This window comes from Natator depressus, chromosome 17 (assembly GCF_965152275.1).
Source record: "Natator depressus isolate rNatDep1 chromosome 17, rNatDep2.hap1, whole genome shotgun sequence".
NCBI lineage: Eukaryota > Metazoa > Chordata > Testudines > Cheloniidae > Natator > Natator depressus.
In genome coordinates, this window is record NC_134250.1 from 22,485,426 (window position 1) to 22,512,377 (window position 26,952).

At 49.5% G+C, this 26,952-nt stretch overlaps 1 protein-coding gene across 4 annotated transcripts in view; it reads left to right on the forward strand.

Annotated features, from left to right (window-relative positions):
* Positions 1-26,952, forward strand: part of LOC142000421 (fibrinogen-like protein 1-like protein) — a 39,926-nt gene that overhangs the window by 3,289 nt on the left and 9,685 nt on the right. Inside the window, exons 2-3 of one of the 4 annotated variants that reach the window (XR_012642241.1) lie at positions 4,458-4,600; positions 18,113-18,856. The exons of 1 other annotated variant lie outside the window; for it this stretch is intronic. Coding sequence is in view for 1 of the 3 variants with exons in the window: in XM_074974678.1 (XP_074830779.1) it covers positions 24,835-24,838; positions 26,082-26,225 (148 nt within the window). In the remaining 2 variants the exon portion in view is untranslated. Of the gene's footprint in view, positions 1-4,457; positions 4,601-6,585; positions 7,119-18,112; positions 18,857-24,641; positions 24,839-26,081; positions 26,226-26,952 lie in introns of those variants that run through there. 2 more of the 4 variants (XR_012642240.1, XM_074974678.1) reach the window with 2 other exon arrangements.

Genomic DNA, 26,952 nt, shown 5'->3' on the forward strand with positions numbered 1-26,952 from the left:
CCTGAGCGCCGTCCTGGGGTCAACCCAACCCCAGTGTAGACAGGGCTGGGTGGCGGGAAGAGTTCACCCATCGCCCTCCCTACTGCCTCAGAGAGATGGATTATCTACATCCATGGAAGAAGCCTTTAGGGGACGTAGGAAGCATCTACGCTATGGTGCCCCGGTGGCCCAGCTGCAGCATGGTAGTTGTGGCCCTGTAGCAGCTGAAGTGTAGACATGCCCTTAGGTGGAAGGTGCTGGGAAGGGCGGAGTGTTATCACTGTAGCCAATTTCGTCTTCAGAGAAAGCACTGATTCCCCCAAGACCTCTCTTTCCTAGCGACAAAGAGTGACTGTGATCCCGGGCCGAGGGACGTGCTTGAGACTTGTGCCAGTGGAACCTGGACACGGAACTGAAAATCCCACTGGACTTACTGCCCCATCGCTGCTCTCTGCTGGCACCCCATAGTCTCTCAGTAGGGCTGCCTTGCAGGATCTGCTGTTTGTTTCTTTCCCCACCGTGTAACAGCCAAGAGCTCAGCCAGGCTGAATCTCTGGGATGCTGCGATTCCTAGAACAAGGGCCGGTTTTCGTTGGGTAATCGAATCGTATTTCGGCTTGAGTCTTAAGCGCCAAGGTAGCTGACGTGATGCTGAGTGATCAGTGTAGACTAGAACAGGTTGTTCAGTATCCTGTCATCTTGTCGAGGCTGTACTCCACGAAGAGCTAGGTTAACTAACCCCCCACCACCTGACAAGCTGCTGAACACAACTTGGCCTCCTTGTCTGTGCTGCCCACTGCCATGCTCAGCATTTTACCTAGTTCGATTGCTACAATGGTGTGTGAACCGAGTGACGCTTCCTAGTGATGACAAACCCTGAGGGAGTGTGATGGGTAGAGGAGAAGGATGTGGCCAGTGGGTCCATGGGGGAAGCAGGTCTATCTATTGGCCCATGAGGGGAAGCAGGTCCTTGGCCTCTCCTCCTGCCCCATACCCTGATGTAGGGACCATTCAGGAGATGTATGAGGATTCTGTTCCTGAGACCTGAAGAACGGCTCTGTGTAATCTTCAAAGCTTGTCTCGCTCCCCAGCAGAAGTTGGTCCACTAAAAGCTATTCCCTTATCTTTCATTGTCTGTCTCAGACCATGAGAATATGGCTGCGCAAGAGCCTGTTTACTCAGACTGTGTCCTTTGTGTAGGAATGTCACCATTATTAGGAGGTGGCCCTGGCTTCTTCAGCTCCCTGTTTAATACGCTTTGCATGTTTAATAAATGGAGAGTTTACCCCTTTCCCTAGGTCATTAGTGAAGATGTCAAATAAATTGGGCAAAACACCTATGCCTCCTCCACTGCCATAAACAAGAACTCCTAACTGAATACTTTTCAGAGTAACAGCCATGTTAGTCTGTATTCGCAAAAAGAAAAGAAGTACTTGTGGCACCCTAGAGACTAACCAATTTATTTGAGCATAAGCTTTCGTGAGCTACAGCTCACTTCATCGGATGCATCCGATGAAGTGAGCTGTAGCTCACGAAAGCTCATGCTCAAATAAATTGGTTAGTCTCTAAAGTGCCACAAGTACTCCTTTTCTTTTAACTGAATACTGTCCCTTTTATTTGCACTCTGTCCACGATCCTTCAGGCAGTGTTTGGTTTGATTTCCAGACAGTGATGAGATTGTGGTGTTAGAGGTTACTCAGCCAGCCATTGTAAAGTTGAAGGAAGGTCATTGGACTATTCCCATGAACTTGATTTCAAGATTCAAGCCAAATTCTGCTTTTCCAGCCTCCAAATACGTGAATTATTCAAGTTTGTATGTAGAACTGTGCCTGAAATTTATGATGAAATTGCAATTTCTTTTTACAATTCTGTGATTTTTATTGATTTTTTTAGCCCAGTTATCCCACAATTATTGGGATTTACCAGTATTGTGACCAACTCTTATTCTTAGAGAGTGGGACTGCACAGACAATCCCCTTAATAAATTAATTTGTGCACATTAATGTGCAAAGGCTGCCTGCATGCTAGCATGCTGGGTCTGAAGATCTGCATCTTCCACTCACCGTGGAGTTGATCTTCCTCCCTCATCTGCCAATCTCCCTGAAAGTACCTGCACCAGAGGCCGTTGTGGGTCCACAACAAGCAGTGCGCCCATGGCCGACTGTTGGCCATCGCCCTTGACCCTAGTGCGAATTTGTAAGTATGAAAGTGCTGCCCAAACCAATCACAAGGAAAGGACCTGTGAATAGGGTTGCCACATGTCCAGTGTTCGACTGGAACACCCAGTCAAAAAGGGACCCTGGTGGCTCTGGTCAGCACTGCTGACCAGGCTGTTAAAAGTCCAGTTGGCAGCGCAGGAGGGCTGGTAGGCTCCCTGCCCAGCTCCGTGGGGCTCCTGGAAGCGGCCAGCATGTTCAGCTCCTAGGTGGAGAGGGGGCTATGGGGGCTTTGCGCGCTGCCCCTGCCCCAAGCATTGGCCGGGAACCACAAGTGATGGAGGGAGGGGGAATGAAGTCTGCGGGAGCGGGACCTAGTAGAAGGGGTGGAGCAGGTTTGAGGCCTTGGGGAAGGAGCAGGGGGCGGGGCAAGGTTGTTTGGTTTTCTGCAATTAGAAAGTTGGCAACCCTACCTGTGAATAGGAGAATGTTCGGTGCAGTACAGACAGCCACCTCCTGCCCTCCTGCTGCAGAAGCAGGAAGGGGTGGAGCTGATAGTACCAATGAAGGCTGCTCTCTTCATAACCTGCCTGACTGCAGCAAGGAGGACGAGCTGCCCCATCAGCCCTGAGCCACGGAAACATTGCTGGCTTTAACATTTTGTGGCTGACTGACACGAGCGAACTGCCTGGTGTTGTACAGTGTCATCTTTGTGTTCACATGGGTTTATAAAGGGTTCACTCCTTGGGGCAGGTCTGTCATTCCGTTCTGGGTTTGGCAGCTACCAGCTCAGTGGGACTTGGGTCTTTAATTCTAGCCCCTAGGTGTTATTGCAATACAAATAACTAATAATGCCAAGCCTTGTAGAGTGGGAAGCATTTCTGCTGTCCTTGTGTTTGACACCATAAGTGTTCACAGCAAGATGCACTGACCGGTTGATAAATTGGATGTAACTTCAAATCCTAATGGAGCCGAAGAACAAAAGGCCCCATGTGTGCAGGAGGTTGGGGTTTGGGACGAGGGCTAGTCACTTATCACAGTAGTATCTGAGCTCCTTCCAGCTGCACATTAAACCACATGACCTACATCTATCACATGTCCATTCTCTCATCCCCTGTCAGGGAGAAGGGTGTGTAGTAGTGGGCTTTAGTTTGGAGTCTTTGTATTACTAAATATATACCCATGTGGCTAGACGTTGACGTTAGAGAAGGCAAAGTCAAAGACATTTTCCTTGTACTGTGAGCAGAAGGTGGAGAGGGCTGGGGTGGTACTTAGTTCCTGGAAAAGTTAATTCCACAGCCTCGGACCAGCCCCTGAGAAAGCTCCATCTCCCGCTCAGGCAAGGTTTACCCTTATTGTAGAGAGCTCCATTGGGACAGAGGAGTACAGTGGTCCATGGAGGCTCTATTGGATGCTTGGGGAAGCAATAGGAGGAAGTGGAGAGGCTTATGTCAGCCCTGCTGATTGAGGGTGTGTGTCTGTCATTTGTGAAGTGAGGTCATAACTTAAGAGGCCATGTTAGAGCTTTGGCTGCTAATGGATTCCCAGGGAGCTGCTGTGCTAAGAGTGTTTCTTCCAACTATGCCTGGCAAGATGCGGGTGAGCATTTCTTTTGGATGAAGAGACCACGGCCATTATCCGTACCTTTGTGATCTCTAGATTAGGCTGCTGTAACATGCTCTTTGTGGGGCTGCCTCCTAAGGAAACGTGGAAACTGAAACTGGTGCTAAACATTGCTGCCAGATTGTTTGTAGTGGAGCTTCATACCAAGGGGATAGAACACTAAGCTCTGGGTTCTCAACAGTCTGCTTGATGCTTTACACATGCAGATTGAGGAGCTGGTTTTCAGCTCTAAAGCTCTGAGTGGTTTTGGACCCAGTTACCTGAGGCTTCTTTCCTCATGTGATCATGATGGTGTTGCAGTCAACAGCCAAGCTGCAGCAGGAGTTCCCTGGCTTTTGATGCGGGCAGGTGGCTGGCAGGGCATGCTCAGCAAGGGCTCCTTGACTCTGGAGATTGCTTCTCCCTTGCTGCACCAGATCCCGGCTTTGTTAATCTTCCCCACATGTTGCCAAGCCCCTTCTCTTTCCCCAGGCAGCGAGAAGAAGGGGTGAGCTGAGAGCTCCTGGTACTGAGACTTTGGGCAGGCTATTAGTTTGGGTGGCAATCTGTGTGGTTCTGTTTGTTGATTATATCTGAGAATGGGAATTGACTGTAAAGGTTCAATGGACTTGAGGTGGGGCCTGTCCTTATACACTGAAAAAAGTATATGTATAGAATTTTTTTTTTTTTTACAATTTTTCATAACATTTTCTTTGCCAGAAGACGCTGTTTGGGTTTCACGAGCCACCCTCTTCAAAGCCCTGGGGGCGCTCTGTGTGGCGTGCGCTGGTATTATTGGAAGCCAGTACATGAATACTCACACCTGAGACTGGGGTTCCATCAGGCCTGCTCCCTGCCCACAGGTGGGTGTCCTTTGACTCTACACTGCCAAGTTACATTTAGCCATTAGCAAACGAATCTGTCCACAGCGATGTCCCATTAGTAAACCCATTTGTCTAACATAGTCTGTATGCCAGATGGAAGCTGGTTAAGTGACTCGCGCTGTATTCTAAGTAAAATATGCTTGGCAGTTCATTAGATGTTGGCATCCGTAACTCATTACATTTGTTGCATCACTCTTACGGCAGTGACTCTTATACTGCAATATGCTCATGTCACAGGGACACTGCCCCAGTGCAGGGCCCATTCGTGGCGATAATAGTTTATATGGTCTCTGGCCAGTGCCTTTTATCTGTGGATCTCCAAGCCCTTCACAGCATCCCTGTGGGGTGATAGAAGTAAAACTTTGTTCCAGTCAGAGAGAGGATGTCTCTCTTCCTGTTCTAAGTACCTAGGGCCTGATTCAAGCCCCTTTGAACCACCCAGGTGGCACAGAGGAGCTGAATCTGGCCCTGAGGATTCCCTGGGCATAGCCAACTCAGACACCAAATACCCACAGTCTACTGTGCCCTAGAGGTGGTGCCCATGGTGGAGCATGCCCATGCGATACCCAGGTAGTGTAATGTCCTATGTACCATTTATATTGCTGTAAGGGCTAGAGTCCAGTTGGGTCAGGGCCGCATTGTGCTCTTCACTGAACAAACATACAGTACATGACAGTCCCTGCCCCAAAGACCTTACAAACCACACCTGGTCGGTGGGTCTAAGCTAGAGCAGTACACATGAATCATGAGATTCATGGAGGTGCAGTTTGCTCCCATAAGCAGTGCCAAGCATCTCTTGCTATAAGAGAAAGTTTGTCACTGGATTTTGAGGGAGGGAAGGTCTTAAATCCACATCGTCATTGCCCGGATACACCAGCCCCCACATCTGTGGCTTGTAGAAGCAGCCTTGTTATGGGTTCACTCTGCTGCCCTCCAACGGGTGCCCCGACCTGTTTTTGCTGGAGCTGGGCTGACATTCTCCAGGCCTCTGTACAAAGTTTGGGGCAGGGGGATTGTTTGTGCCAGATGGAAATGCTCACCCCTGCTTACCAAAGCCAAGAGAGAGAGGACTCTCGGGTTGAAAGCAAGGTGGTGCGGGCCGGTACGGAGTACTGGTAAAAAGGAGCCGCCAGTATTGGCCCTACTGTTGACTTTAAAGCGCTTTAAGGACCCTGCTTAAAGTGCTGCCGCAGCAGCACTTTAACATTCCTGCCCCTTTTGCGCCCCCCCATTGGCGGCCCTTACCGGCAGGGCCGCCGATGAGGGGTGCAAAAGGGGCAGCGACGACCCAGCAGGGCCACCGATAGGGGGTGCAAAAGGGACAGCGACGTTAAAGCACTACCGTGGCAGCGCTTTAATGTCGTTGCCCCTTTTGCCCCCCCTGGCTGCCCACGGGGGGAAAGGGGGAAGGAGCAAAAGAAGTAGCTGCCCAGGGCCTCAATTTAAAAGGGCCCAAGGCTCCGGCCGCCGCTGCCGCAGCCCCAGGCCCTTTAAATTGCTGCTGGAGCCCTGGGCGACGCGGGCCAGGCAGCGCAGATGGGCTGGCTGGGGGATGCTGATCCCAGCCCCGCCTCTTCTGCCCGAGGCCCCGCCCCTTCCGGGGGAGCCAGAGCTGGCCCCGTACCGGTAAGAGCTCCATTTTACTTTCAACCCTGACAACTCTTATACTCAAGCTACGCGAGGGGTTTTCCATGGCGTGGAGAGTAAACCAGTTATAACCAAAATAAAACACGTACTGAAGTGCTTTTTCCCTTCAGGCAAAACATAAGAATTAACATTAGTGACTAGGCAGCTGGCTCCTCTGTAAACGTGTGATGTGTTTTTCTTTAATGGTGTGGTCTGAATCACTGTCACATAGGGAGTGTACAACCATATGGTTACTAATATATGCATGTTACCTACAGCTCACGGCTGCTGTCTCCTAACTTGATGTTTGTGTCCCACCCCCCTTCTTTTTTCTTCAGGCCTCCTCCATCTGGATCTTAACTACCATCCAAAATAAACATCATCGTCATGTAATATTTGTGTGTCCATACCTTTACATTTAAAATTAAAACATTTTTCACACTTTAAAACTTGAATATGCAGCAGTCACGTTTTAGGTCTTACTCCTCGGAACAAATATGTTTGCTATCAGAAAAATGGAAACATGTTTCAGACTATTCTGATATTTCCACTATTTTTCACTTTTTAAATGTCAATTTTTAGTCCTGTGGTTTTCTCCAATTAGCACACTAGCCAATCTTTATAAATGCCATTACCGGCTTCAACATAAAACAGGGCAGATCAACTAGACTGGTTCACTAAGTGATCATCGTGTTGTCACTGTGGACTGGGGTTACTATGAACGCATCACTGAAAGAAGTACAGCTTTATACTGTGAAGACTAGTTAGTGCAAAAATAAAGTGTGATTTATGCTCATGTGTAAAGATCCAGTTGAATTTTACAGGTGAATAACAAATGAATCTTAACATTTATTAAAATTAGTCTATCACTTCTGAGATCACTTCTGAATATTATTTTAACTAATTGACCTTTCTACCTCTGTTCAGACTCCTCCATCTGTTATTCCTTCATCAGACATCTCAACATGAGTCAACAGTGCAATGCTGGTAGCAAAAAAAGCAAATGCAGTCTTGGGTTGCATTAACAGAGGGATAGCATGCAACATAGAGACACTTTTGTTTTTGCCTGTGGGTGCTTTTGAAGAGGTGTGTGTGTATTTTGGGGCTGAGGGGTGCTCTGCCAGTTTGGGGCAGTTTTCAGCATATTTATACACTTCTTTCATATTCTAGTGATTGAATGTGTCTGTCATTGGTACCTTTATTTTAATAATGATTAAATTGTTATGAATTACGTAATTACATTATGAATTACAGTATATTAAAATAATTGCAATCACCTACAAGCTGTCTTCATTAACGTCCCAGTTTAAAAACATTATCTCACTAGCTTTCTGGATGAAGCTATCAGCAATCTTATTTACATCTAGTTCCCGGGTATGATCTACATCAGGGGTGGGCAAACTTTTTGGCCCGAAGGCCACACTGGGGTGCGAAACTGTATGGAGGGCTGGGTAGAGAAGGCTGTGCCCCCCAAACAGCCTGGCCCCTGCCCCCTATTCACCCCCTTCCACTTCCCAACCCCCCCTGCTCCTTGTCCCCTGACCGCCCCCTCCTGGGACCCCTCTGCCCCAAACTGCCCCCCCCCCCAGAATCCCACCCCTTATCTAACCCCCCCCACTCCCTGTACCCTGACTGCCCCAACCTATCCACACCCCTGCCCCCTGACAGGCCCCCCGGGTCTCCCACGCCCTATCCAACCCTCCCTGTTCCCCGACCCCTGACTGCCCCAGAACCTCTGCCCCATCCAACCGCCCCCAGGCTCCCTGTCCCCTGACTGCCCCCCAGAACTCCCTGCCCCTAACAGCCCCCTGTCCCCTGAGTGCCCCCCAGGACCCTCCCCCACCGCCACCCCCTTACCATGCCGCTCAGAGCGGCAGGAGCTCGCAGTCCCGCTGCCCGCGTGGCAGCCTGACTGCGTGGGAGGAAGAACAGTGTGGGAGGGGCTGGGGGCAAGCCTCCCGGGCCAGGAGCTCAGGGGCTGGGCAGGACAGTCCTGCAGGCCAGATGTGGCCCACTGGCCATAGTTTGCCCACCTCTGGTCTAGATACATGTTAAGGACAGCTACACTATTCAGTTGTGTCTGTCCCATTGATGACTGGAGATCATTTTTAAGACTCCTGAAGCTGGAGAATCAGCATTCTGCAGTTCAGGATGATACAGGCACAGTGAGAAGGATTTTTATACATTTGCAGTACAGCTTCCAGAGTACTGCAAGTGACTCAAAGATCTCTTTCTTCATGGGTAACAGCTAATTTAGGCCCCATCATTTTGTATGTATAGTTGGGATTATATTTTGCCACGTGCATTTAACATTGAATTTCATCTGCCATTTTGTTGCCCAGTCACCCAGTTTTGTGAGATCCCTTTGTAACTCTTCGCAGTCTGCCTGGGACTTAACTATCTTGAGTAATTTTGTATCATCTGCAAATTTTGCCACCTCACTGTTTACCCCTTTTTCCAGATCATTTATGAATATGTTGAATAGGACTGGACCCAGTACAGACCCCTGGGGGACATTACCATTTACCTCTCTCCATTCTGAAAACGGACCATTTAGTCCTACCCTTTGTTTCCTGTCTTTTAACCAGTTACTGATCCATGAGGCGACCTTCCCTCTTATCCCATGACTGCTTACTTTGCCTAAGAGTCTTTGCTGACTTGCAATTGCTGCTGCTCCAGGTTGCTGCAGGCTGGGATGGCTGCAGACGCTGGAACTGAGAGCAGGGTGACTGCTGGGCCAGGCATGGAGAAGGAAGCCACTATACTTAAATGCAGAGAAGACAAAAGCTGGACCTAGGGTGGGGAGGGATAGTTCAGTGGTTTGAGCATTGGCCTGCAAAACCCAGGGTTGTGAGTTCAATCCCTGAGGGGGCCATTTAGGGATCTGGGGCAAAAATGGGGATTGGTCCTGCTCTGAGCAGGGGGTTGGACTAGATGATCTCCTGAGGTCCCTTCCAACCCTGATAGTCTATGATCTGGGGGGTGGATTGGGACAAGGAGCCTCTGGGGGATGGGAAAAAGACTGCAACTGGGAGTTGGGGGAGGGGAAGTGTGGGACTGGCAGTCCAAGGGAAATGGGGGGTACTGTGGGGGAGAGGATGCCAGTCTGATGAGTTTTTTGGGGAGAACTGGGGCTGGCTGGACAAAGAGACTAGGACAAGGAGGATGGAGTCTGAGATTTGAAGAGGAGCCTGGGCAGGACCCTGGAATTGGAAGCCAGTGTGGTGTGGAAGTGGGGGTGAAAGGGAAAGACGACTGGGAACGAGGAGCCAGGGATGGAGAGACTAAAACTGGCTGGGCAAGGAGACTGGGCCTGGGATGAGAAGCCTAAGGAGTGGAGACTGGGATGGTGTAGGCAAAAAGAATGGGACTGGAATGAAGACATAGGAGGTGAGTAGGAGACAGGGACAGGTTGGAGGGGATGGGGCAGAAGGGATCAAGCTTGAGGGGTCTAGGAACAAGAACACTCTCATCCAGAGGCTGAAGTGGAACCCACCATTCCTCTGTTGTCGGCAGTATCTGTGAAACCCACTGCCAAAATCCCATACCCCTCTAGTGCTGGTCCACATAGAGGATGACAGCCTACTACTGCTACCAGTTACTCTGTTATCTCAAGTGGCAGAGGTCTGTGCAGTGGATCTAGAGGTCCCTGCTGATAACCCATGTGGGGGCTGGTATGATGGCACATGGTGGAATTTCTATTTTTTCAGATTGCTTTTTTAAAAAACCTAGGAAATTACACACACAAACTACATTCAAAGCACATTAAGGTCACAAAGTCATGCACTCAAAAGTTAGGAAAGGCCAGAATTAAGGTTGCCAGTGCAACCCGAATTTGGTCCCCTTGTGTGTATGTACTTGTCACGGAGCCACAAGATCAGTGCTATGCCCCCAGCTTTTGAAGTCTCTTGGAGGAACTCCTTCAGTGTGCCAGACTCCCAAGGGATCTCACTCTTCCTTCAGGGTAGGCCCTGCAGTCTCACTGCCTCCTAGACTGAGCTACACGGGCTTCAGCACTGCTGCTTCACGCTGAGAGCTCTGCCCAGTGAGTCCAACGGAGCCAGACCCTGGCAGACTTGTCCACTCTTCAGGAGCTAATGCTCCCCAGCCAGGATTTGTAGTGCTGCCGGTTTTCAAAGCCGAGTAGGATTTATTAGTCATAGAAGGGTAGGACTGGAAGGGACCCCAAGAGCTAGTCTAGTCCAGTCCCCTGCACTCAAAGCAGGATTAAGTATTATCTAGACCATCCCTGATAGGTGTTTGTCCCACCTGCTCTTAAAAATCTCCAATGATGGAGATTCCACAACCTCCCTAGGCAATTTATTCCAGTGCTTAGCCACTGTGATGGTTAGGAAGTTTTCCTGATGTCCAACCTAAACCTTCCTTGATGCAATTTAAACCCATTGCTTTTATCCTCAAAGGTTAAGAAGAACAATTTTTTTCCTTCCTCCTTGTAACAACATTTTATGTATTTGAAACTTATCATGTCGTCTCCCCCCTCCGCCTCCCCTTCTCTTCTCCAGACTAAACAAACCCATTTTCTTTCAATCCTCCCTCGTAGGTCATGTTTTCTAGACCTTTAATCATTTTTGTTGCTCTTCTCTGGACTCTCTCCAATTTGTCCACATCTTTCTTGAAATGTGGCACCCAGAACTGGACACAATACTCCAATTGAGGCCTAATCAGCATGGAGTAGAGCAGAAGAATTACTTTTTGTGTCTTGCTTACAACACTCCTGCTAATACATCCCAGAATTATGTTTGCTTTTTTTGCCAGTGTTACACTGTTGACTCATATTTAGCTTGTGATCCGCTATGACCCCCAGATTTCTTTCCACAGTACTCCTTCCTAGACAGTTATTTCCCATTTTGTATGTGTGGAACTGATTGTTCTTTCATAAGCGGAGTACTTTGCATTTGTCCTTATTGAATGTCATCCTATTTACTTCAGATCATTTCTCCAGTTTGCCCAGATCATTTTGAATTTTAGTCCTGTCCTCCAAAGCACTTGCAACCCCTCCCAGCATGGTATCATCTGCAAACTTTATAAGTGTACTTTCTATGCAATTATCCAAATCATTGAAGATACTGACCAGAACCAGACCCAGGACCAATCCCTGCAGGACCCCTCTCGATATGCCCTTCCAGCTTATCTGTGAACCACTCTCTAGGAACAGGTTTCAGAGTAACAGCCGTGTTAGTCTGTATTTGCAAAAAGAAAAGGAGTACTTGTGGCACCTTAGAGACTAACCAATTTATTTGAGCATAAGCTTTTGTGAGCTACAGCTCACTTCATTGGATGGGAACAGTTTTCTAACCAGTTATACACCCACATTATAGTAGCTCCATCTAGGCTATATTTCCCTAGTTTATTTATGAGAAGGGCATGCAAGACAGTAACAAAAGCCTTACTAAAGTCAAGATATACCACATCTATGGCTTCCCCCTATTCAGGAGGCTTGTTACCCTGTCAAAGAAAGTTATTAGGTTGGTTTGACATGATTTGTTCTTGACAAACCCATGCTGACGGTTACTTATCACCTTATTATCTTCTAGGAGTTTGAAAATTGATTTGATTATTTGCTCCATTATCTTTCCGGGTACAGAAGTTAAGCTGAATCTGTAATTCCCCGGGTTGTCCTTATTCCCCTTTTTATAGATGGGCGCTAGATTTGCCCTCTTCCATTCCCTTGGGATCTCTCCCATCTTCCGTGAGTTTTCAAAGATAATCGCTAATGGCTCAGCTTTCTCCTCAGTCAGCTTCTTGAGTATTCTAGGATGTATTTAATCAGGCCCTGGTGACTTGAAGACCTCTAACTTGTCTCTTGTTCTTTCCCTATTTTAGCCTCAGAGCCTACCTCATTTTCTTTGGCATTCACTCTGTTAGGTGTCTGATCGCTGCTAAACTTTTTGGTGAAAACTGAAACAAAAAAGTCATTTCGCACCTCTGCCATTTCCACATTTTCTGTTACTGTTTTCCCCCCACCCCTCATTTAGTAATTGGCCCACTCTGTCCTTAGTCTTCCTCTTGCTTCTAATGTAGTTGTAGAATGTTTTCTTGTTACCCTTAGCTTAATCTCATTTTGTGCCTTGGCCTTGCTAATTTTGTCTCTATGTGCTTGTGTTGTTTGTTTATATTCATCCTTTGTAATTTGACCCATTTCCCCCTTTTTGTAGGACTCTTTTTTGAGCTTTAAATCATTGAAGATCTCCTGGTGGTCTCTTGCCAGACTTCCTATCTTTCCTACACAGTGAAATAGTTTGCTCTTGTGCCCTTCACAATTTGACCTGAACTGTTTCTATAACTCATCTGTATCATCATCATCACTAAAGCAGGGGGATCAAACTCATTCACTGATGAGGACCAGATGACCCTTTCACATAGGGTTAGTAGACTGTATTTTCTGCACACATTTCATGCTTGATCATTGTCTGTTCTCCACTGCAACCCCTTCCACATCTAAATCCCTTCTGCCCTTCATACAGAGGGATGTCAATTAGGCTCAGCCTGTGTCCTGCTGCATCGATCCCTCTAGCCAGTTTCACATTGCAGCTGGCTCTGTGCAAGCTAGTGAGATGCTGGGACGTTGCTCTGGCCGCGGCTGTGCTTACCATAATCGGAAGAGACGGGGGATATTTTCAAGTGTCCGAAGGTTTTATAAGCAACAGAATAAACAGGCTTTTAAAAATGCTAATTATTATTACTTAGCCCTGGTCTACACTAGGACTTTAGGTCGAATTTAGCAGCATTAAATCGATGTAAACCTGCACCCGTCCACACGATGAAGCCCTTTATTTCAACTTAAAGGGCTCTTAAAATCGATTTCCTTACTCCACCCCTGACAAGTGGATTAGCGCTTAAATCGGCCTTGCCGGGTCGAATTTGGGGTACTGTGGACACAATTCGACGGTATTGGCCTCTGGGAGCTATCCCAGAGTGCTCCATTTTGACCGCTCTGGACAGCACTCTCAACTCAGATGCACTGGCCAGGTAGACAGGAAAAGAACCGCGAACTTTTGAATCTCATTTCCTGTTTGGCCAGCGTGGCAAGCTGCAGGTGACCATGCAGAGCTCATCAGCAGAGGTGACCATGATGGAGTCCCAGAATCGCAAAAGAGCTCCAGCATGGACCGAACGGGAGGTACGGAATCTGATCGCTGTATGGGGAGAGGAATCCGTGCTATCAGAACTCCGTTCCAGTTTTCGAAATGCCAAAACCTTTGTCAAAATCTCCCAGGGCATGAAGGACAGAGGCCATAACAGGGACCCGAAGCAGTGCCGCGTGAAACTGAAGGAGCTGAGGCAAGCCTACCAGAAAACCAGAGAGGCGAACGGCCGCTCCGGGTCAGAGCCCCAAACATGCCGCTTCTATGATGAGCTGCATGCCATTTTAGGGGGTTCAGCCACCACTACCCCAGCCGTGTTGTTTGACTCCTTCAATGGAGATGGAGGCAACACGGAAGCAGGTTTTGGGGACGAAGAAGATGATGATGATGAGGAGGTTGTAGATAGCTCACAGCAAGCAAGCGGCGAAACAGAGGGAGGGGCGACTGACGACATGGCTTACAGGGTTGGCTTCAGGGAGCTAAAATCAACAAAGGGGGTGGCTTTACATCAAGGAGTATTTCAGGCAGGACTTCACGGAGGGTTCCAATAAGAAATGGTGCACCTAAGTTATTGTTCTTATTGGAACAAGGAGGTTAGCCTGGCCTCTGATTGATACATGGCTAGATCTACCTCGCTGCACCTTCTCTGTGAGTGACTGCAGTGTGACCTAGAGGAATGAGTCCCCTAGACGGGGGAGGAGGCAAATGAGTACAAAACAAATCTGGTCTATTTCTTGTTTTGATCCACTCCATCTATCTTTTACATCTTTGGCTGGCAGCAGACGGTGCAGAAGGACTGCAAGCCATCCACATCTCATGGCTGCTCGGCAGAAGATGGTACAGTACGACTGCTAGCCATTGTCATCTCTTGCCTGCCCGGCAGAAGATGGTACAATACGACTGCTAGCCATCGTCATCTCTTGCCTGCTCGGCAGAAAATGGTACAGTACGACTGCTAGCAATCCGTATTGCCCGCCTGCTCACCATAAGACGGTTCAATAGGACTGACTGCAGGACTAAAGAGAATGACCTGGTAAAGTCACTCCAAATTTAGTCGCTGCGCCCATGTCTGCCCAGGCGCTCCCAGCCGACGCGGCCAGGAGCACCTCGGACATGACGAGGACGGCTATCAGTCATACTGCACCGTCTGCTGCCAGAAGGCAATTGGTTGCTGCTACTGTGTAGCAATGCCGTACCGCGTCTGCCAGCACCCAGGAGACATACGGTGACGGTTACCTGAGCGGGCTCCATGCTTGCCGTGGTATGGCGTCTGCACAGGTAACTCAGGAAAAAAGGCGCGAAACGATTGTCTGCCCTTGCTTTCACGGAAGGAGGGAGGGAAGGGGGGCCTGACGATATGTACCCAGAACCACCTGCGACAATGTTTTAGCCCCATCAGGCATTGGGATCTCAACCCAGAATTCCAATGGGCAGCGGAGACTGCGGGAACTGTGGGATAGCTACCCACAGTGCAACGCTCCGGAAGTCGACGCTAGCCTCGGTACTGTGGAAGCACTCCGCCGAGTTAATGCACTTAATGCACTTAGAGCATTTTCTGTGGGGACACACACACTCGAATATATAAAACCGATTTCTAAAAAACCGACTTCTATAAATTCGACCTTATTCCGTAGTGTAGACATACCCATAGTGGCTCTTGTAAACAAGCCAGACCCTTAAACTTTGATCGTTAACTAGCAGATGTATCGGAAGCACAAGGTCTGTTTGTTTTTTATACTGCAATTTGCATGGATATCTGAGGCTATTGCTAGGAGCCGAACCATGGAGTCTCGGTGTTCTGGTCATGGGCAAGCACAGTCTTTTTATGATTAACTTTCATTAAACCGGCAGAGAGTCCAGTGGCACCTTAGAGACTAACAGACGTATGGGAGCAGGCGCTTCCATGGGTGAATACCCACTTCCTCGGATGCAGGTAGTGGAAATTTCCAGAGGCAGGTATAAATATGCAAGCAAGAATCAGGCTAAGGATAATGAGGTTAGTTCCATCAGGGAGGATGAGGCCCTCTTCTAGCAGTTGAGGTGTGAACACCACGGGAGGAGACGCTGTTTTTGTCGTTGGTGAGCCAGTCACAGTCTGTGGTTAATCCTGAGCTGATGGTGTCCAATTTGCAAATGAACTGAAGCTCAGCAGTTTCTCTTTGAAGTCTGGTCCTGAAGTTTTTCTGCTGCAGGATGGCTGCCTTTACATCTGCTATTGTGTGTCCAGGGAGGTTGAAGTGTTCCCCTACAGGTTTTTGTATATTGCCATTCCTAATATCTGATTTGTGTCCATTTGTCCTTTTACGTAGGGACCGTCCAGTTTGGCCGATGTACATAGCAGAGGGGCACTGCTGCCACATAATGGCGTAGATTACATTGGTGGACGTGCAGATGAATGAACCGGTGATGGTGTGGCGGATCTGGTTAGGTCCTGTGATGGTGTCACTGGTGTAGATATGTGGGCAGAGTTGGCATCGAGGTTTGTTGCATGGTGTTAGAGTTAGCGTTAGAGTTACTATGGTGCGGTGTGTAGTTGCTGGTGAGAGTATGCTTCAGGTTGGCGGGTTGTCTGTGGGCAAGGACTGGCCTGCCTCCCAAGGCCTGTGAAAGTGAGGGATCATTGTCCAGGATGGGTTGTAGATCAATGATGATACGTTGGAGAGGTTTTAGCTGAGGACTGTATGTGATGGCCAGTGGAGTTCTGTTGGTTTCTTTCTTGGGCTTTTCTTGCAGCAGGAGGCTTCTGGGTAATTGTCTGGCTCTGTTGATCTGTTTCCTTATTTCCTTGTGTGGGTATCGTAGTTTTGAGAATGCTTGGTGAAGATCCTGTAGGTGTTGGTCTCTGTCTGAGGGGTTGGAGCAAATGCGGTTGTACCTCAGTGCTTGGCTGTAGACAATGGATCGTGTGGTGTGTCCGGGATGGAAGCTGGAGGCATGAAGGTAGGCGTAGCGGTCAGTGGGTTTTCACTAAACTGTGTCTGTTTCCTCTTAACATAATCTTTTGGCTTTCTTGTCATTCTACCAATTCTGCACCCAAGATCTAAATTCTGGAAAATAAAAAAAGAAACATATTCAAGATCCTGGGAGGATCCTGGGAACTACAGGCTAGTCAGCCTCACCTCAGTCCCTGGAAAAATCATGGAGCAGGTCCTCAAGGAATCAATTCTGAAGCACTTAGAGGAGAGGAAAGTGATCAGGAACAGTCAGCATGGATTCACCAAGGGCAAGTCATGCCTGACTAATCTAGTTGTCTTCTATGACGAGATAACTGTGGATGAGGGGAAAGCAGTGGACGTGTTGTTCCTTGACTTTAGCAAAGCTTTTGACACCGTCTACCACAGTATTCTTGCCAGCAAGTTAAAGAGGTATAGGCTGGATGAATGGACTATAAGGTGGATAGAAAGTTGACTAGATTGTTGGGTTCAACGGGTAGTGATCAATGGCTCCATGTCTAGTTGGCAGCCGGTATCAAGTGGAGTGCCCCAAGGGTCGGTCCTGGGGCCGGTTTTGTTCAATATCTTCATAAATGATCTGTTTCAGAGTAACAGCCGTGTTAGTCTGTATTCGTAAAAAGAAAAAAGAAAAGGAGGACTTGTGGCACCTTAGAGACTAACCAGTTTATTTGAGCATGAGCTTTCGTGAGCTACAGCTCACTTCATCGGATGCATAGCATATCGTGGAAACTGCAGAAGACATTATATACACACAGAGACCATGAAACAAAACTTCCTCCCACCCCACTGTCCTGCTAGTAACAGCTTATCTAAAGTGATCATCAAGGAGGGCCATTTCCAGCACAAATCCAGGTTTTCTCACCCTTCCCCCCCCCCCCACAGACACACATACAAACTCACTCTCCTGCTGGTAATAGCCCATCCCTCTTTGAAACCTCTCTTTATAATGCGCATGATAATCAAGGTGGGTCATTTTCAGCACTAATCCAGGTTTTCTCACCCCCCCCCCCCCCACACACACACACCCCTCCAAAAACCACACACACAAACTCACTCTCCTGCTGGCAATAGCTCATCTTACAATGTGCACAGCAATAATCCAAGTTTAACCAGAACGTCTTGGGGGGGGGGGGGTTTGTAGGAAAAAAACAAGGGGAGATAGGCTACCTTGCATAATGACTTAGCCACTCCCAGTCTCTATTCAAGCCCAAATTAATAGTATCCAATTTGCAAATGAATTCCAATTCAGCAGTTTCTCGCTGGAGTCTGGATTTGAAGTTTTTTTGTTTTAAGATAGCGACCCTCATGTCTGTGATTGCGTGACCAGAGAGATTGAAGTGTTCTCTGACTGGTTTATGAATGTTATAATTCTTAACATCTGATTTGTTAATTTGTGGTGGAATCTCCTTCCTTAGAAGTTTTTAAGGTCAGGCTTGACAAAGCCCTGGCTGGGATGATTTAGTTGGGGATTGGTCGTGCTTTGAGCAGGGAGTTGGACTAGATGACCTCCTGAGGTCCCTTCCAACCCTGATATTCTATGATTCTAAGATTCAGTCTATATTTTTGTGTATATCTATGGTAACAAAACAGTTGTTATTTCTTGTTATGACAAAATTAAATGATTGACCATATGCAGCTTTCACTCTTTAAATATTGCACAGTGATATGTCCTGTGTTAAAACACACTGTGACTTAGATATTGAATTTTAAACCACTTCATAGCAAATGTCTGTACTGTGGGAAAAGGACTTACCGATATTTGGATATTTTAAAATTTGTTTAAACATAACTTGTTTCATTTTCAGAACAGAAAAAACAAATTCCGGTTTTGTTGATTCCAATGCCAATTTCCAGCAATGAGAAAAGTAGCAGATAAATATTTCAGACAAATGATACTGGTCCAGCCAACAGCACCAGAGTTCAGCGCATGAGCTAATGAGAACACAAGAGCAAAGAAAGTACAAAATTATGCCACAGAAGCAAAGGAGCAATGCAAACGGAAGCTCAAATTTGGGCTGGAGCAGTGAGGCTCCCGCGAGTCCCTTATCAGTAAGCAATAAACCAAGTCCCAAAGTGACTAAATTGGCCACTTTGTCCTCAGCTGGGACGACATCCACAGAGACCAGCAGAACCAGAGCCGGGAAAGGCTGCCCCTGCCTCATGCTTTGAGTGCGCCTGTCTCCCACTCACAGCACATGCTGCAGCAATGAACTGCAGCCACTAGGGGTCAGCCTGTCACTGCAGGCAGCAATACAGACTGCTCTTCCGGTATGGGATCCCCAGTGCCCACGCTGAGCTCCTGGCAGGATCTGGGCTCAGGCTACTTTCCCTCCCACACGCCAGCTCCCCCATCCGGCACCGCATCCCAAGGTACAAGGCAAGGAGTTTTTCCAGAAAAGCACACAAAGAGATGTGGGAATTGCCAGCCTGGCTGTGACCAAGGTCCACCTGGGCCAGTGACCATCTCAGATAGCAACCAGCACTGCTTGCTGCACAGGAAGGGGTGAGAACCCCACAGGAGCAGATGTGGAATGATCTGCCCCACCCTAGGCCCTTTAATTAGAGCTGGGTAATGCCCTGACACAGGAGGAGCAGGGGAAAAGCCAGATCAGAGCTGAGCTGGGATCCTTCTCATGTCTGACCACAGCCAGTACCTGATGCTGCAAAGGAAGGTACAGGGAGGTCCTACCCAGTAGCTAGAGACCAGCTAACGCCCTGGAGCTGGCAGGTCAATGTCTCTTCCAGGACATGCAGCAGTAACGCCTCTAACCCTGGAGGTTCTGGCTGTGCACACAAAGGTCTAATCCCTTATTGAGCCTGGCTGTGTTCCTGGCCTCGGGGGCTCCTGCGGGTGATGAGTTCCACACAAATGCCATGAGAGGCTCAGATGAACAGTCCAAGGACCGGCTGCTGTGGTTGTCTGGATTGCAACAGTGAGCCAGGCTAGGACGTCGATCCCAGACTCTAGACGCTCTGGCCTTCAAATGCAACACAAAACCCAGGGTAAATACCGAACTGCAGCACATCTGTCTGTATGTCCAGGCTTTGATCAGGGTGCCCACCAACCTATTATCTGATACTGCCTCCCCCGCTACAGTCCCCAGGCAGTGGAAGGAAGAAAGAAAACTGCAAATAAAGCACAACTCTGCCACCCCTAATCTCCCAAAATAGACTCCACCAACCACCCCCCACAACTCCCTCCTGCCTCAGACCTCCCTGAACGCTGTGCATATAGACAGGCTTCACAAAGGGCTGGGAAGGGCGACCCATCTGTGACCAAGAGGGGAGGGAGTTGCAAAGCAGAGGCACTTTACACTGTAAACTTTAATATCACCAGGACACACAAATCTCACGTTTGGCTGCTAGAGACCAGGCAGGTGATGAACCAGCTAGCACCCCATCTCTGGGACTCATTGGAGAGGATGAGCCTGAACGTGTCTGGGGCACTTGGTGGCTTTTTCTGACCATGCAGGGATCAGCTGTGGGCCAGGCAGAGAAACAGGGGCCTGGGGAAGCTGGCAGTGGCAGGGTGCATCTGCAGTAGGGACCTGGAGCCAAGCGTCCAGGGTGCTGGGAGCCCGTGGCTCATGCTGGGGCCTGACTGCGTGGGGCTTGTAACACACGACTTCTGGGTCTGGAGGCCCATAGGGGATGGGCAGTGGCGCTTCTGTGGGCTGGACTGTGCAGCTCAAGTTTTGTTTTTAAACAAACGGCTTTATTTAAGGCACACAGCAAGACAACATCCTTCAGCCTGTTAGAACCTGTCAGCTACGGCCTGGGGAGCAACAAAACGCAGCTGTTTGCCGGCATTTGTCACACATGTGGCCTGTTCGAGTCACACATTGGCAGGATTCAGAGTAGCAGCCGTGTTAGTCTGTATTCGCAAAAAGAAAAGGAGTACTTTTGGCACCTTAGAGACTAACCAATTTATTTGAGCATAAGCTTTCGTGAGCTACAGCTCACTTCATCGAATGCATTCAGTGGAAAATACAGTGAGGAGATTTATATACACACAGAACATGAAAAAATGGGTATTTATCATGCACACTGTAAGGACAGTGATCACTTAAGATGAGCTATTGCCAGCAGGAGAGTGGGGGGAGGGGGGGGGAAGAAAACCTTTTGTAGTGATAATCAAGGTGGGCCATTTCCAGCGGTTAACAAGAACACCTAAGGAACAGTGGGGGAGGGTGGGGGGGGGGGGAATGTGGTTGAAGGGAAAGCAGTGGACGTGTTGTTCCTTGACTTTAGCAAAGCTTTTGAAACGGTCTACCACAGTATTCTTGTCAGCAAGTTAAAGAAGTATGGGCTGGATGAATGGACTATAAGGTGGATAGAAAGCTGGTTAGATTGTCGGGCTCAATGAGTAGTGATCAATGGCTCCATGTCTAGTTGGCAGCTGGTATCAAGTGGAGTGCCCCAAGGGTCAGTCCTGGGGCCGGTTTTGTTCAATATCTTCATAAATGATCTGGAGGATGGTGTGGATTGCACTCTCAGCAAGTTTGCAGATGACACTAAACTGGGAGGAGTGCTAGATATGCTGGAGGGTAGGGATAGGATACAGAGGGCCCTAGACAAATTGGAGGATTGGGCCAAAAGAAATCTGATGAGATTCAACAAGGACAAGTGCAGAGTCCTGCACTTAGGATGGAAGAATCCAATGCACCGCTACAGACTAGGGACCGAATGGCTCGGCAGCAGTTCTGCAGAAAAGGACCTAGGGGTTACAGTGGATGAGAAGCTGAATATGAGTCAACAGTGTGCCCTTGTTGCCAAGAAGGCCAATGGCATTTTGGGATGTATAAGTAGGGGCATTGCCAGCAGATAGAGGGACGTGATCGTTCCCCTCTATTCGACACTGGTGAGGCCTCATCTGGAGTACTGTGTCCAGTTTTGGGCCCCACACTACAAGAAGGATGTGGAAAAATTGGAAAGAGTCCAGCAGAGGGCAAGAAAAATGATTAGGGGACTAGAACACATGAGTTATGAGAAGAGGCTGAGGGAACTGGGGATCTTTTGTCTATGAAAGAGAAGAATGAGGGGGGATTTGATAGCTGCTTTCAACTACCTGAAAGGGGGTTTCAAAGAGAATGGCTCTAGACTGTTCTCAGTGGTAGCAGATGACAGAACAATGAGTAATGGTCTCAAGTTGCAGTGGGAGATTTAGGTTGGATATTAGGAAAAACTTTTTCACGAGGAGGGTGGTGAAACACTGGAATGCGTTACCTAGGGAGGTGGTGGAATCTTCTTCCTTAGAAGTTTTTAAGGTCAGGCTTGACAAAGCCCTGGCTGGGATGATTTAGTTGGGGATTGGTTGTGCTTTGAGCAGGGGGTTGGACTAGATGACCTCCTGAGGTCCCTTCCAACCCTGATATTCTATGATTCTATGAATAAACAAGGGGAAATAGTTTTACTTTGTGTAATGACACATCCACTCCCAGTCTCTATTCAAGCCTAAGTTAATTGTATCCAATTTGCAAATTAATGCCAATTCAGCAGTCTCTCGTTGGAGTCTGTTTCTGAAGTCTTTTTGTTGAAGAATAGCCACTTTTAGGTCAGAAATCGAGTGACCAGAGAGATTGAAGTGTTCTCCGACTGGTTTATGAATGTTATAATTCTTGACATCTGATTTGTGTCCATTTATTCTTTTATGTAGAGACTGTCCAGTTTGACCAATGTACATGGCAGAGGGGCATTGCTGGCACATGATGGCACATATCACATTGGTAGATGTGCAGGTGAACGAGCCTCTGATAGTGTGGCTGATGTGATTAGGCCCTATGATGGTGTCCCCTGAATAGATATGTGGACACAGTTGGCAACAGGCTTTGTTACAAGGATAGGTTCCTGGGTTAGTGGTTCTGTTGTGTGGTCTGTTATTGCTGGTGAGTATTTGCTTCAGGTTGGGGGGCTGTCTGTAGGCAAGGACTGGCCTGTCTCCCAAGATCTGTGAGAGCGATGGGTCGTCCTTCAGGATAAGTTGTAGATCCTTGATGATGCGTTGGAGAGGTTTTAGTTGGGGGCTGAAGGTGATGGCTAGTGGCATTCTGTTATTTTCTTTGTTGGGCCTGTCCTATAGTAGGTGACTTCTGGGTACTCTTCTGGCTCTGTCAATCTGTTTCTTCACTTCAGCAGGTGGGTATTGTAGTTGTAAGAATGCTTGATAGAGATCTTGTAGGCGTTTGTCTCTGTCTGAGGGGTTGGAGCAAATGCAGTTGTATCGTAGAGCTTGGCTGTAGACAATGGATCGTGTGGTGTGGTCTGGGTGAAAGCTGGAGGCACGTAGGTAGGAATAGTGGTCAGTAGGTTTCCGGGATAGGTTTCTGCTTATGACCACCGTAGTGTCCAGGAAGTGGATCTCTTGTGTGGACTGGTCCAGGCTGAGGTTGATGGTGGGATGGAAATTGTTGAAATCATGGTGGAATTCCTCAAGGGCTTCTTTTCCATGGGTCCAGATGATGAAGATGTCATCAATATCGCGCAATTAGAGTAGGAGCATTAGGGGACAAGAGCTGAGGAAGCGTTGTTCTAAGTCAGCCATAAAAATGTTGGCATACTGTGGGGCCATGCGGGTACCCATAGCAGTGCCGCTGATTTGAAGGTATACATTGTCCCCAAATGTGAAATAGTTATGGGTGAGGACAAAGTCCAGCCACCAGGTTTTCCGTGACATTATTGGGGATAGTGTTCCTGACGGCTTGTAGTCCATCTTTGTGTGGAATGTTGGTGTAGAGGGCTTCTACATCCATAGTGGCCAGGATGGTGTTTTCAGGAAGATCACCGATGGATTGTAGTTTCCTCAGGAAGTCAGTGGTGTCTCGAAGATACCTGGGAGTGCTGGTAGCGTAGGGCCTGAGGAGGGAGTCTACATAGCCAGACAATCCTGCTGTCAGCGTGCCAATGCCTGAGATGATGGGGCGCCCAGGATTTCCAGGTTTATGGATCTTGGGTAGCAGATAGAATACCCCAGGTCGGGGTTCCAGGGGTGTGTCTGTGCGGATTTGTTCTTGTGCTTTTTCAGGGAGTTTCTTGAGCAAATGCTGTAGTTTCTTTTGGTAACCCTCAGTGGGATCAGAGGGTAGTGGCTTGTAGAAAGTGGTGTTGGAGAGCTGCCGAGCAGCCTCTTGTTCATATTCCGACCTATTCATGATGACAACAGCACCTCCTTTGTCAGCCTTTTTGATTATGATGTCAGAGTTGTTTCTGAGGCTGTGGATGGCATTGTGTTCTGCACAGCTGAGGTTATGGGGCAAGTGATGCTGCTTTTCCACAATTTCAGCCCGTGCACGTCGGCGGAAGCACTGTATGTAGAAGTCCAGTCTGTTGTTTCGACCTTCAGGAGGAGTCCACCCAGAATCCTTCTTTTTGTAGGGTTGGTAGGAAGGTCTCTGTGGATTAGTATGTTGTTCAGAGGTGTGTTGGAAATATTCCTTGAGTCGGAGACGTCGAAAATAGGATTCTAGGTCACCACAGAACTGTATCATGTTCGTGGGGGTGGAGGGGCAGAAGGAGAGGCCCCGAGATAGGACAGATTCTTCTGCTGGGCTAAGAGTATAGTTGGATAGATTAACAATATTGCTGGGTGGGTTGAGGGAACCATTGCTGTGGCCTCTTGTGGCATGCAGTAGTTTAGATAGTTTAGTGTCCTTTTTCTTTTGTAGAGAAGCAAAGTGTGCGTTGTAAATGGCTTGTCTAGTTTTAGTAAAGTCCAGCCACGAGGAAGTTTGTGTGGAAGGCTGGTTTTTTATGAGAGTATCCAGTTTTGAGAGCTCATTCTTAATCTTTCCCTGTTTGCTGTAGAGGATGTTGATCAGGTGGTTCCGCAGTTTCTTTGAGAGCGTGTGGCACAAGCTGTCAGCACAGTCTGTGTGGTGTGTAGATTGTAATGGATTTTGTACCTTCAGTCCTTTTGGTACGATGTCCATCTGTTTGCATTTGGAAAGGAAGATGATGTCTGTCTGTAGCTGTATGAGTTTTTTCATGAAGTTGATAGATTTCCACTCCATGCGGCTAAATGCAGTGCCTTGCATAATGACAGGTTTCAGAGTAGCAGAATGGATTTTTTACCTTCAGTCCTTTTGGTACACATTGGCAGGAATAATGGTTGAGTGGTAGGGCCTTGGCCTGGCCCAGACGCTACCCGCCCTGAGTTCTGCCCTGCCCTGGCTGCCCCGTGTGTTACCTCGGAGGGAATCGTTCCAGGTCCAGGGAAGAGCCTTATCTGGGGGGAGGCTGTACCAGACCCGCCCGACCAGGCAGGTGCCCAGGTACTCTCTGCTCGGGCTGATAAGGCTCCTTAGCACAGTTTCTCTCCAAACAAATTCCAGTTCAAGACACCTGACAGCTCCACAGCAGGGCAGCATCCCCAGCGCGCAGCAGGACAGGGGTTGGGGGAGCAGTCCGTAGCAGCGCCTGCCCCTCCTTCGGCAGGAGCTATAAGTGCCAGCCACGTGCTGCCTCCATCTAGACGGCCTATCTGCACAGAGCAGCAGCTTTCAGCCTGGGACAGCCGTGCTGTGGGGAGGCGATGGGTAAGAGTGGGCTCAGAGAGCCAGAGGGTCTGTGGGGCAGCACAGGGCCCTTCTGCTCCGCACTCGGGCTGAGTGGGCGTGTTCAGATGGGATTGGAACCCACCAGCACTTGTGGGTCCAAATGTGGGGCTAGAACTCAACGTGGGGCGCTCCACCTCGCCCGGGGGCGACTAGGGGGAAGGGCAGAGAGACACGTGGGCTGAGACTCAGAGGAGCAGAGACACCAGCTCCAGGGAGACAGAGTCTACGGCAGCCGGGTTAAACTCCCCGGCTGTGTGACAGGCCCCCCACCCCAGTATGTCACAGCAGGGCAATGTGGCCTACTGAATGGCAGGGGTTGCCAGAGACTAGCTGGGTTAGAGGCCTTTGGGGATGGAGGAAGCAGCACTAACGTCCATGCCAACCGCCCTATAGAGGAGGGGCCGTGCCCTGCAGGTGCGGGGCAGGGAGCTGGGACACTGCGCCGGGGGTCGTTGTCTGGCCCAGGCCCTTCCGAGCAGGAGGCAGAGGCCGAGGCATTTCCTGCAGGTCACCTTCCGCTGCAGCTTGGCCATGGGCCCCCCTAGCCACTAGCCCAGCCAGGGATCCCAACTGGTGAATGTCATGGCTGGCTCCTCCCTGCCGCCAACAGCTCTTCACTGCCAGGGAATTCCTGAAATCCTGTGTGCCCTTCCCCCACCCACCTCCTGGGGCTCTGAGTGCCCCTGGCCAGTCTCCCCCCCTCAGCCCCACCTCCCGGGGCGGTGAGTGTCCACCTAGCCCCCCCACCCCCTTGATCCCCCTCCCTGGGACGCTCAGTGCCTCCCCAGTGCCCACCCTATAGGGCCCCCCTCCCCCGGAATGCTCAGTGCCCCCCTCCGGATCCCCATTTTCCCTTTTTCTCACCTACTCTCCTGGTCATTTCAATGGTACAGGGGTGTCTCTGTGCGGCAAGCAGAGTGGGAACATTTCTCCAGGGCGAATCCCAAGCTCCCTTGGATCCGCCCCCCTCCTGGGTGTTTCTGTCCCAATGGGGCCAGTTCCTAGTGTCTCCTCTCTGCCCCGTGCATGCCTGGCCAATGGCCGGCTGCCCAGCCAGACTGACAGGCGAGGGCGGCGGTGCCAGTCTGCGCTGGGCGAGGCTGGAGGTTCCAGCAGTCCCAGCTCTGGGTTGTGCCGTTCCCTGGCAGAGGGAACTGGGAGTCACGGCTCCTAAACGGCGGGTTTGTGTTCCCAGCTTCTCGCCAGCTCTTCCCTTTTGCAGCTGCCCGGTGCCCTCGTCTCCTGCTCCTCACTGGCCTGCTGGCCCTGTCAGCCCCAGTTTTTACCCTGGAAATACACAATCTGAACATCTTAAAGGGACCCACCCATGCAATCCGGAACATCTACCCAAAGGACCTGAAGGCAGGTGTGTCATGTGTCTGCTTTTAAAGCTCTCACCCCTGGCCCTCGGGGTCCTGCCAGCCCTGGGGCCCCAGAACGTCACTCACTGGCTGCCTGGGGATTATGGAGGCCTGAAGCCACTGGGAGAAATTACATCCAACCGTAGCTCTATATTCAAACCACGCTGAGCATTTTGGCGGTTGGAGGAGGGAGGGAGGGAGGTTGGGGGGCGCGCAGGGGCTGGGCCGTTGCAGTGCAGGGAGCAGCAGGACAAAGCCAGGAGGTGCTGGTTGCCTTGGCAGCAGAGGGGCATGGAGGAGTGGAACTGGTGCAGCGCGGGCCCGAGCAGGGCAGGGGGCAGACGGGATGAGATGGGGGTGCTCAGGCAGCAGGGTGACTGGTGCTGTATTAACACAGAGCTCGAGCTAAGCAGGGCAGGGCTGTGCAGCGCTCGAGGGGAGGTGCAGGAGCTGGAAGCTGCTGCAGGAGGAGCTGTGCAGCCAGGGAAGGGACTGGAAGCCACAAGGTGGTGTGGGCAGAGCCACAGCAGCAGACGGGGAGGTTGGTGGCTACATTTGGGCCAGACTGGAGGGGAGCAGACGGGAGCCAGGTAGAGCAGCCAGAGGGAGCCTGGGTTAGTCTAAGGTGTGACATCCCCACTAGACGGATCAGCTGGCTCTGCCTTTGTAGCCCTGATTAGCTACACAGGATGGGCACACAGGAGAAGCTGACCTCCCGCCCTGTCCCTTAGA